The 12,706-nt window shown below is 47.2% G+C and overlaps 1 protein-coding gene across 1 annotated transcript; it reads left to right on the forward strand.

Annotated features, from left to right (window-relative positions):
- The first annotated feature begins 3,275 nt into the window (after nt 1–3,275).
- LOC124663667 (peamaclein-like) lies at nt 3,276–3,660 on the forward strand. The gene is made up of 2 exons (XM_047201339.1): nt 3,276–3,384; nt 3,470–3,660. Exons 1-2 carry the CDS (start codon nt 3,276–3,278, stop codon nt 3,658–3,660), a joined length of 300 nt encoding a protein of 99 aa, XP_047057295.1.
- The last annotated feature ends 9,046 nt before the right edge of the window (nt 3,661–12,706 follow it).

Raw genomic sequence — 12,706 nt, forward strand, 5'->3', positions numbered from 1 at the left:
GACACACGACATTTCTTTTGTAGCCATCACTCTGCCGAAACACTTGGTCCAAAAAAATTATAATCTCTTTCGTACCCCTTTAGGTATCTCCAGCAATGATAGCATAAACCTAGGCAAACTAGTGAGCACAAAATTAGTGAGAACCAAGCTATCACCATAAGCTTTTCTATCCAACTGCTCAATTTTTTTTTTCCGAGACGGTCCTCTACTGGCTTCTATTCATCGTTTTTAAACTTTTGAAATAAGTTGGGATCCCTAAGTATCTAAAGGTAGGGATCCAAACTCACAACCGCATAATTATTTACATTGGTCTTCTACTTATTTAACTTACCAAAATAGAACACTTCGTTTCTATGGTATTTCGAGACACGATAATTGTTCGAAGATATAAAAGATACCTTTTTTTAATTTGTGTTCCATAAAGATGATGTTATCATCAACATACTACAGATAGAATACCACCATTGACTAGATGAGAAATTATCACATCACTTGACCATCGCCCTTTGCTCTAGCAATAAGTACGATAGCATGTACGCAACAATTCTAAATAAGATAGGAAACCTGTCTCAACCCTTTTTGCGTTTGGAAATAGTGGCCAATATCGTCGTTAACTCGGATGCCTACACTCTCATGGTTTATAAAGTCAATTATCCACTATCACCATTTTAGATCACAGCCTTTCATATAAAGATCTTTTTTTTTGCAAAAAGAAAGATAGATCATTTTACTTTGTCGTCAGCTTTATCAATATCTATTATGCGAAGAACTCCACATTTTTTCCCTATGAAACTCATGTATTGTTTCATGGTGAGTAATTACTCCTTCCAGAATGTGATGACCATATCATGGAAGCCGTTTGAGTGTGTCTAATAACTTTCTGTGCGATGCTAGTCATCCTATTAGTGTCAGCTTTTGTGAAAACATTGAAACTCACATTAAAAAAAAGCAAATAGATCTACACTACATTTTCTTTCTTAGTAAGATAGGTGAGCGTACCAAAATTAAATGGTCGAGGAGAAGAAGAAAATGCGTTTACATTCAGATGAAAATAGATGGACGCTGCTACAGGGTGCTATAGCACTAATTAGTCTACCACGGTGCCCCACCCAAATTAGGAAATAAAATTGCCCGACATCTCCCGTCTTTCAAATATAGAAAAGTTCGGATCCCACACGTTTTCTTCTACCGCCCGTGTCTGCACGTGAAATACGGGGACCGCCTTCTCATTAGCCCCGCTCCGTTGCAAATTCATGACAGAAACAAAAGCAAGCTCTAGATCGCGTACAAATTCACAGAAAATAAAACACGAAGTAAATGCATCTTGTATATTCTTATTTTCTTCCTTGAGTTCAGAACAAATATTTGCATGTAAGAAATTGGAGTTTAACTATAGAAAGTTAAATCCCAGAAATATACTAGTGTTTGTGATTCCAATTGAGGATGTAAAAAAAGGGCAGTGTGAATGTAGAAAAAAGAAAGAAATTACATACAAAATTCTGTGGAAACCTACTATTTTCAAGATCTGGATGTAAAAAAGGGGAAAAAATACATCTGCTGCCATCATTCTGGATGTAGAAAAAGGGAAAAAGTTAATTCTGGCTAGATGTATAAAAAAATCGAAAAATATATCCCAGCTCAAAAATTTACAACAAGAAATGTAGAGAACCTGCTATTATTACATCCTTGGAGCAAGGGTGGTGCGGGAGTTGAGGAGAAGAGGATTCGATCCATTTGCGGAGCCCGACGGCGTGCTGGACCCAGCGACGCGCGGTAGAGTTGAGGCCCTTCCCCCTGGCGCGCCATGGAGACGGGGCCAGCAGCGCGCGGCAGGGGCGAGGCTCTTCACGGCGGCACGCCATGAAGACGACCATCCTACTGCGCAGCGCGCCATGGTGATGGGGTCAAAAGCACGCAGTAGGGGCGAGGCCCTTCCCGACGGCGCGCGATGGAGACGGGCCCTGCATCGCGGCATGGAGACGCCGAGATGGGGCCAGCAGCGAGCGGTAGGGGCGAGGCCCTTCTCGGTGGCGCGCCATGGAGATGGCCCCTGCAGCGCGTGGTAGGGGCGAGTCTTTTCCGGCAGCGCGCCATGGAGACGGCCACTGCAGCTCCGTGTGGTGGCGCCGCCCCTCCCGTCTTCCGTTGAGCGCCTCCAAACCAGATGCTAGGGAGAGACATTCGAGATGAGAAGAGATGGGGATAGATTCTCAAAAAAAAAAAAAGAGATGGGGATTTGGAAGGGATGGCCATCGAAATTAAAAAAGCACATCTACTCCCACGTGGAGACCTGTCACGTCCCAGTCGTAGTCTCTTGAAAACTCGCGAACCCGTCGGATCTTAATCGGACACATGTGGGAGGCGGGCACCGGGTAAGACAATAGAGTGCTATAGCATGAATTAGAAATCGGGAAAATAGATAACCACGCTGTACGGAAAATAGCACCATGCACACAAAGTTACAGAGATGACGATATGCTCCAAGTCCAATAGAAGAAGGAATGCGTTTAGGTTCAGTTACAAGTGTTCAACATTTCAGGTGTGGAAGATATAAAAGTTGTACTCCTTCCATCTAAATAAAGACATCTCAACTTTATTTAGATATAGATGTATCTCTAACTAAAATACATCTAGATACATCTGTATCTAGATAAAAAAGTGATGCACCCCATTATTAGATGGAGGGAGTACGTTTATTTACTCTTATATACGAGTTGTATTTAGAAAGATACTGTACCGTAGTTCAGAAATTACGGAATGCCTCAATGGTGTTGTGACATGCTATTCTGGTGCTTGCTCGTTGTGCTGGATGGTCCGACAAGGAGCGGTACTGTTTGATTTATCGCCATATGCACGGGTTTTTGTCCTGCCCATGCCATGCCCCAATCTCCCGGAACCATGCGGAGCGAAATGCCAAACGCTGCGTGCCACTCTCAGCATGCACGAGCACGACACGGTGCGCACAGGACGCGACGCGCGCGGCATGCCATCATCCATGTACACCTCGCCGACGCGCGCGGCCACTGGTCAAGAGACACGGGTGTGCAGTGGGCACTGACCGGCTCCTCCGCGCGAACAAGCAAACACGGCCATTAACTTTGGAGCAGAGCAGAGCAGCTGCCTGCACGTGACCGTGCGACACGTCGCTCCTTCTCCTCCAGAGCCTTCCTCGGCCGGCCGGTACAAAAGCGTCCGGACCTGAGCTGCATTTCATTCCTCACTCGCTCAATCTGCATCATCCTTCTAGCTCTCGCATCTCGAGCTCGATCAGCAAGATGACCGGCAGCAAGAACAAGCCCTCGGGAAGCAGGGCGCTGCAGGTCGCCCTCCTCGTCGTACTGCTCGTCGCCGCTTCACGGCTCCAAGCCTGCGACGCCGCTCCAGGTCAGTAGGCTCGCATCGTACGTGCTCCCTGCTGCAAGATATACGGCCGGCGGTTGATCTCTGGCTCTCCGTCATGTGCAAGCAGGGTTCTGCGCGAGCAAGTGCGCGGTGCGGTGCGGCAAGGGGAAGGGGAAGGGGCCGGCGTGCATGAAGCACTGCGGGCAGTGCTGCGTGGAGTGCGCCTGCGTGCCGGCGGCGACGGGGAGAATCGACGACTGCCCCTGCTACCGCGACATGCTCACCGCCGGGCCGAGGAAGAGGCCCAAGTGCCCCTGAACCAATCATTCCTGGACTGGTGGATCCGTACGTCAATCGACCTTCACAACGAACCTTCGTACGGCCTCAGACCAGCACCCTGCTGCCTAGATGTATTCTTGTGTAGCTTCCCTGCTCCCTGGTCCCTGCTAATTAGCTAGTGTGATGCGTATTGTCTCTTCAATTCGCCCGTAACTAACCGTAAGTACCTGCAGCTACGTGTATTTCGTCGTTGTGAGCTTGTAAGAGTAGTGTTCTAGCCAGGATCGTCGACTGAGTTTCGGCCGGTGTCAGCAGAGCCAGAGTTTTACTACAAGTGTGCCGTGTCACTTATCGAATGTGTGTTCTGTGTTGAAATATTGGGCCCACTTTTAGTGGCCCAAATTATATTTCAGTTTTTTCTATAAATCTCAAAGCCCACATAGTGGCAGCCTTGTGAGTTTGAGCCCAAGTTGGTGGCAGCTCACTAGGGAGTGGCAAGAGGTGGAAGTTTAGTCCCACATGGAAAGTTGGGAGGAAGTTAGACCACCTTATAAGGTGGGTTGTTCCACCACTAGTAAGTGAGTGAGAATAGGAGTGCTACACGCGCGCTCCTCCTCCTCCTCGCTCGACTCGACTCGACTCGACACGACGCGCGCCGCGCTCGTGGTGAGTGGATTGAGCCGAGACTTTCCTTACTTTTTGCAGCTCAGGAAAACGAACAGAGTCCTAGACGGACGCGTCGCAGTTAGTCGGTAACCGACTCAAAACGTTCGTGCGACGTGGGCGTGGCCCACGTTGCCTAGGGTTTCCCGAGCCTATATAATCTCCTGCCCGGCTACCGCAGAAACACATCCAATACACGAGTTAGGGTTTCCACCTCTCTGCGCTTGCGCCGCCATCGTAGCCTACTCCATCCCGCGCGCCGACGTGCATCGGCGAACGGGAGAGCAGGTCTCCGGAACCGCTCGTCCTTGCGATCACGTACGGGAGAGGGCGACTAGGTTTTTGGGAAGCGCTCTGCGCGATCGCTCAAGCTCTTCATCACGGGTCGCCTTCCGTCCAAGTCGGGCGGTGCTCGCCTACCGGTCGTCTTCAACGCCGTCTACTTCGACCCGTCGTCCCCGTCGTCAACAACGTTGTCATCAACAACGTTACCAGCTGCGACATCGTCGCCGCTACACCTCCACCGCCACCTCCACCGGATCGGTACGTGCGACATATCTCGATCCGTTTAGCGATGGATGCTTTATCGTTTACGCTCGCTGCTTTGCTCATGTTGATTAATGCATCTAGTATGTTCGAGTTTCACATGTTAGTAGTTGCTGTCGTCATGCTTAATATTCTGGAATTAATCATGGAAATTGTGCCTAATTATCCAACAATCCAAAAACCTAATTGTAGGCAATTTCCCGAGTTAACAATGGCTGGTTTTTCCGATGCACTCGAGGCCGGATAAGTTTACCGGTGTGCACTTTAAGAGGTGGCGAGTATAAGGCCATGCTCGGCTTACTCATCCGAAAGTATTCGAAGTTACCGATGGTTTACCCGAAGGAACTATATCCGACCAAGATCGGAACAAGTTCAAGGAAAACAATACTCTCTTCGTCGGATGCGTTCTAAGTATTCTTGCCGATCGTCCGTGTGATGTGTACATGCACTTAACGGATGGTAAAGAGCTCCGGGATGCATCGAATGCTAAGTTCGGTGCAACCGATGCGAAGAGGAACTCGTACATCATGGAGAGCTTCCATGACATCGGGATGGTTAACAACCGTTCGTAGTCGAACAAGCTCATGAGATACGAGTGCATTGCGAAAGAGCTTGAACTCCTTAAGTGTGCCTTACCCGACAAGTTTGTGGCTGGATGCATCATCGCTAAGTTGCCCCCTTCATGGAGGAACTTTGCCACAACTCTCAAACACAAGAGACAGGAGATATCGGTTGAAAATCGATAGCGTCTCTTGATGTTGAGGAGAAAGCTCGGGCTAAGGATAATGCCGAGAAAGGAGAGGGTCGGTCTAGCGCCAACATGGTGCGGAAGAAACCCTACGGCAAGAACAAAGGGAATAACAAGCCCTCCTTCAATAAGCCTATGAAGACTACAACCTTCAAGAAGAAGAAGATGATAAACAAAGCGGATCCGAGCTGCTTTACCTGTGGAGAGGCTGGCCACTTTTCTAAGGACTGTCCGAGAGAGGGCGGACCGCAAGAAAAAGGGGAGGCAAGTCAACACGGTGACCGCTAGCAATGCTGATGGGTACGGTAATCTCTTTATCGTTCTTTCGGTATTTCAATCTCCATGTTGGTGGATTGATACGGGTGCTAATGTTCATGTGTGTGCTTGACATATCCATGTTCACTTCTTACCAGGTCGCCCGGGATTCTTCCGTCTTGATGGGGAATGGGTCACATGCTTCTGTTCGTGGTGTTGGCACGGTAGATCCGAAGTTCACTTCGGGGAAGATCGTGCGGCCGAGGAACGTGCAGCATGTCCCTACTATGAACAAGAATCTCGTTAGCGGCTCCCTTCTATGCAGAGATGGGTTTAAGGTTGTTTTAGAGTCGAATAAAGTAGTTGTTTCCAAGTTTGGACAATTTATTGGTAAAGGCTATGAGTGCGGAGGCTTGTTCCGCTTTTCGCTTTCGATTTCGGTAATAAGTCCGTGAACCATATTTGTGGCAATGTTAGTGATGATACCAGTGTTTGGCATTCTCGTTTATGTCACATTAATTTTGGTTTAATGTCTCGGCTATCCAGTTTAAGTTTAATTCCGAATTTTACCATTGCCAAAGGTTCTAAATGCCATAGTTGTGTGCAATCAAAGCAACCTCGGAAGCCTCACAAGGCGGCCGAGGAGAGAAACTTGGCACCTCTAGAACTCATACATTCGATCTATGCGAGATGAATGGTGTGTTGACAAAAGGTGGAAAGAGATATTTCATGACATTGATTGATGATGCGACTAGATTTTGCTATGTTTACTTGTTGCGAACTAAAGATGAAGCTTTAGACTACTTTAAAATTTATAAGGCCGAAGTTGAAAATCAACTAGAGAGAAAGATCAAGCGTCTTAGGTCGGATCGTGGTGGTGAATATTTTCCTAAAATCTTTGATGAATTCCGTGAGGAACATGGCATTATTCATGAGAGGACGCCTCCCTATTCGCCCCAATCAAACGGGGTTGTCGAGAGGAAAACCGCACGCCGACCGACTTGGTGAATTCCATGTTAGCCACTCGCTGGTTTATCAAAGGCATGGTGGGGGAGGCTTTATTGACTTCATGTCATGTCCTGAATAGAGTTCCTAACAAGAATAAAGATAAAACCCCTTACGAGGAGTGGGCCGGAAGAAAACCATCACTTTCGTATCCGCGCACATGGGGATGTTTGGCGAAAGTCAATATTCCAATCTCGGACCAAAGACGAGTGGATTGTATCTTTCTAGGTTATGCTCCGCGGAGTGTAGGATATAGATTTTTAGTAGTTCAATCCGAGGTACTCGATATGCATGTTGATACTATTATGGAATCTCGTGATGCAACATTTTTTGAGAATATGTTTCCTATGAAAGATATGCATAGCATTGCTAGAATTTCTACCGAGATAATTCCCGAGTCTAGTACATCTAATGAGTATTTTGAACAATCACATGAGAATGTTACCGAGAAGGATGACAATGAAGCTCCTAAACGGAGCAAGAGACGAAGGATTGAAAAATCCTTTGGTGATGATTTCATTGTGTACCTTGTGGATGATACTCCCACGTCCATTGCAGAGGCATATGCATCTCCAGATGCGGATGACTCGGAAAGAAGCTGTCCATAATGAGATGGACTCGATTCTTTCTAATGGAACTTGGGAGCTATCGAAACGACTCCATGGATGCAAGCCCGTGGGCCGCAAATGGGTGTTCAAGAAGAAGCTAAGACTCGATGGTACTATTGAGAAGTACAAGGCGCGGCTTGTAGCTAAAGGCTACACACATGAGAGAAGGCGAAGATTACTTCGACACCTATTCACCTGTCGCTAGACTTACCACCATTCGAGTACTACCGTCCATGGCTGCCTCCTATGGTCTTATCGTTCATCAAATGGACGTAAAGACAGCTTTTCTTAATGGAGAGTTGGAAGAGGAAATCTATATGGATCAACTCGATGGGTTCGTAGTAAAAGGTGAAGAAAGAAAGGTGTGCAAGTTGCTGAAATCTTTATATGGCCCGAAACAAGCACCTAAGCAATGGCATGAGAAGTTTGACGGAACTTTAACTTCTCGTAGGCTTTGTTGTCAATGAGGCCGACAAGTGCGTTTACTATCGCCATGGTGGGGGCGAAGGTGTTATACTATGTTTGTATGTGGATGATATTCTGATCTTTGGTACAAACATGAAAGTAATACACGAGGTCAAGTCTTTCTTGTCAAAGAGCTTTGATATGAAAGATCCGGGAGAAGCCGATGTGATTCCGAACATCAAGCTGATTAAGAACGAGAGTGGGATTACTCTAACGCAATCCCATTATGTTGAGAAGATCTTGAGCCGGTTCGGCTATATTGATAGCAAGCCTTCTTCAACACCTTATGATCCCAGTGCAGACACTACGCAAGAACCGGAGGATTGCCATAGATCAATTGAGATATTCTCAAATCGTTGGCTCACTCATGTACTTAGCGAGCGCGACTAGACCCGACATCTCTTTTGCTGTTAGCAAGTTGAGTAGGTTCATGTCAAACCCGGGTACTGATCATTGGCATGCACTTGATAGGGTCATGCGCTACCTATGTGGTACAATGAGTTATGGGATTCACTATTCAGAGGCACCCAGCTGTGCTTGAAGGATATAGTGATTCGAATTGGATCTCGGATGTAGCTGATCCGTACGCCACAAGTGGGTATGTATTTACCTTTGGAGGTGGCGCAGTTGTCATGGAGATCTTGCAAGCAAACCATATTGACGAGGTCAACTATGGAAGCAGAACTTATCGCTTTAGACACAACCACCGTTGAATCGGAATGGTTGCGTGAGCTCTTGATGGACTTGCCCGTGGTTGAAAAACCTGTTCCGGCAATCCTTTTGAATTGTGACAATCAAACCGTAATTGTCAAAGTGAACAATTCTAAGGATAACGCGAAGTCATCAAGACACGTCAAGAGACGTTTGAAGTCCGTCGGAAATTGCGAAACTCCGGAGTAATAACTCGTTACATATATTCAAACGAGACAAAAACCCGGCAGATCCCTTTACAAAGGGACTATCACGTAATGTGATAGAAAGTGCATCGAGGGAGATGGGTTTGAGACCCGTTGATGTTACACCATAGTGGTAACCCAACCTTTGTGATCGGAGATCCCGTGAATTAGGATCTGGGAAGAACAAACTAGTGGTTTAATTGAGGAGAGTATTATGTAACACTCTCTATGTGAAGATGCACAACTCTCGATTGTCTGTAAGGCAGAGTTGGCAACAAGCCTTAATGTGTTTATGTTGGCTATTTTAGCAAAGATGCTTTGTCCTACGAGCATTCTTGAAATAACACACCTATATGAGTCCGATTGTTAAACGTCGCAATCTATGAGATTTGGGTGATCTCTAGTAAACTCATGAAGAGACCATGAAGTATGACGCATATGCTTCACCCGCGGGGTAGGCTACCGGCAGCCATGTACTGGTCATGACTTTGAGTGAAACCTTGTTCACGCAAAACTTGCAATTCAAGGCTTAGTCCATTGTTCAAGTGTGAGTGGATGTAGCTTAAGGTTCTAGGCGGAAGTTCAACTTAACAGTCTCCGCTGAAACACTGGTATATAAACAAGCAGCGAGTATTGGTAAATCTCTAAATGGGGATTTGAGATCTGGTGGGGGATTGTTGAAATATTGGGCCCACTTTTAGTGGCCCAAATTATATTTCAGTTTTTTCTATAAATCTCAAAGCCCACATAGTGGTAGCCTTGTGAGTTTGAGCCCAATTTGGTGGCAGCTCACTAGGGAGTGGCAAGAGGTGGGAAGTTTAGTCCCACATGGAAAGTTGGGAGGAAGTTAGACCACCTTATAAGGTGGGTTGTTCCACCACTAGTAAGTGAGTGAGAATAGGAGTGCTACACGCGCGCTCCTCCTCCTCCTCGCTCGCTCGTCTCGACTCGACTCGACTCGTCACGACGCGCGCCGCGCTCGTGGTGAGTGGATTGAGCCTCGAGCCGAGACTTTCCTTACTTTTTGCAGCTCGGGGAAAACGAACAGAGTCCTAGACGGACGCGTCGCGGTTAGTCGGTTCGGGTCGCTCCCGGATCGTGGGCTATCCGTAACCGACTCAAAACGTTCGTGCGACGTGGGCGTGGCCCACGTTGCCTAGGGTTTCCCGAGCCTATATAATCTCCCTGCCCGGCTACCGCGAAACACATCCAATACACGAGTTAGGGTTTCCACCTCTCTCGCTTGCGCCGCCATCGTAGCCTACTCCATCCCGCGCGCCGACGTGCATCGGCGAACGGGAGAGCAGGTCTCCGGAACCGCTCGTCCTTGCGATCCCGTACGGGAGAGGGCGAATTAGGTTTTGGGAAGCGCTCTGCGCGACTGCTCAAGCTCTTCATCACGGGTCGCCTTCCGTCCAAGTCGGGCGGTGCTGCTCTACCGTCGTCTTCAACGCCGTCTACTTCGACCCGTCGTCCCTCGTCGTCAACAACGTTGTCATCAACAACGTTACTGCTGCGACATCGTCTCGCTACACCTCCACCGCCACCTCCACCAGATCGGTACGTGCGACATATCTCGATCCGTTTAGCGATGGATGCTTTACTCGTTTGCGCTGCTGCTGCTCATGTTGATTAATGCATCTAGTATGTTCGAGTTTCACATGTTAGTAGTTGCTGTCGTCATGCTTAATATTCTGGAATTAATCATGGAAATTGTGCCTAATTATCCAACATTCTGTGTGTCGATATGCATAGCTAGAGAACATATCGTTGCTCATGTTGGACCTATCCCGGGCACGTTAGGCGTCTGGCCGTTTGGTCTAGTATCCTAGCGAATCCCAGCCGTCTGATCCAGTGTAATTCTTCTGGCCTGATTTACCAAATGCCACGTGTTCAAAAATTATTACTACCTCCATCCAAAAAATAAGAGTAAAGTCTATTCTGAACCTTGAACTTGTAGAAGGTGTCGAAACCGAACCTTAAACTCTCCATCCCTGAAATCAGCACCCTAAACTCTTCATTCCCAGTTTAAACACGATTCCAGATGGGGATTGCTCACGTGGTGCTGATCAAACAATTGGACGCTGGGACAGCCGCCGCTTGCTCGCTCTCGTTCCCGTCGCCGCACCCAAAACACACAGTCGGGGCTGCCACGGCCTTGTCTGAGCCCGCACTGCACTAGTGCACTGCCCCTCCGTTCCCTAGTGCCGCTCCCTAGTTCTCCCCTCCGGTACCGGGATTGTGCCTGCGAGTCCAATCAATGGCCGCCTCTTGCGCGCCGTCGAGGTCCCGAGCATGTTATCTATGGAGAGCCCTCAGCAGCCTCCTCCAACTCCCAAGTCCCAACGCGTGTACGGTCGGCCCCATGAGCGCAGCGAGCCAGGGAAGCCTCCTGCTCTGCGCTGACTCTGTCGTTGCCGCTGCCTCCCTACTTCTGTGCGCCGCCAGACAAATCTCTCTATTGGTGATTAGAATTGGGTTGTTTGCTTGGTTCATTGCAGTTTGATTCCTAATGGTTTTGAACTTTTATGCCTGTGGGCGAGTGGAGTTGCGACGCAAAGGACGCGCAGTTCTTGTATCTAAACCGTCGCCGGCGACCAATTCAACGGCTGACTGCGCAACTCTGGCGTGTTGGGGCGCTTCGCCGATGGCGTCATGGACAACCCAGTGGTGGCAAAGAGGTTGGGTGTCGGGCGGTAGGAGCGGTCCGGGAGCATGAGGCCACGGTGCCTCGCCGACGCGCTCGTTCCTGATGTGGCACAGCTTCTGCTCGCTGCTCTCAGCCTACACCATCTTGTATGCGACTCTGCGTGGCTTCTAGGCGGATTCGGTGCTGGTGGCTCCCAAGATGGGTTCAAGGGGGGCTGCTCGTGCTGTGGCGAGGTGCTCAGACACGCACAAGATCTGGAACAGGGGAGAAGAACATTGGGAGTGGAGGAAGATGATGGATATGACATGTGGTCCATAATTGTCATTGAGAGAGATATAGCGCCATGTCAGCAATCCCTGTTTGGTAATGGTGCAAAGGTAAATTATGATCGGGAATTTAAAGTTGGGGGTGCTGATTTCAGGGATTGGAAGTTTGAGGTTTGATCTGGACACCCTCTACCAGTTCAAGGTTAAAAACAAACTTTACTCAAAAAATAAGCGTCTTAGTTTTATCTACATTCGGATGTATCTAGACATATTTTATCTATACATACTTTAGTTGTAAGTACATCCGTATTTAGAAAAGATTGAGACACTTATTTTTTTAGACCGAGGGAGTATGATTTTAATTGCTTTCTCGGTTAAAAAAAATATATGCGTGTTTTTCTGCGTAGTAGATTCGTTTATTTTAGGATAAGTATTTCGGATCGGACTATCAGAGGGAGTACTTAACTCCATATTACATCGTGACATGAAGATGGATGCATATGTTTATTTTGATGATGTATGAGAGTGTATATATAGTTTTTTCTTTCAAATGAGAATGAAGTATGACAAGATTTATTACAGAATAAACACCTACGCTCCCATACCATATCCTAAGTTAAAGGAAAACCTAATGACTTGTCTTTTTGGAAAGAACTCATAAGAGTTAAATATAATTTCTTTTTTTAATCTAGGGGCGCTTTAAGATATCCGTTTTGGGAGGATAGTTGGTAAGGGGATAAGCCTTTAGCTCAACAATACACATCCCTTTAATATAGTTCAACATAAAGATGTTACAATGGCAAATTTCATGTCGGTGTTTCTTCTAAATATAGCTTTTAGAAGAATATTATCCCTGGATAAATGGAATATATGAATCCATTTGGTTCAACGCTTCATGGACATAAATCTTTCTCTTAATAATGATAGGTTCACTTGGAATTTAACATCTTCAGGTGAGTTCACGGCAAAATCAATGTATCTTG

Source organism: Lolium rigidum, chromosome 6 (assembly GCF_022539505.1).
Source record: "Lolium rigidum isolate FL_2022 chromosome 6, APGP_CSIRO_Lrig_0.1, whole genome shotgun sequence".
Classification (NCBI taxonomy): domain Eukaryota; kingdom Viridiplantae; phylum Streptophyta; class Magnoliopsida; order Poales; family Poaceae; genus Lolium; species Lolium rigidum.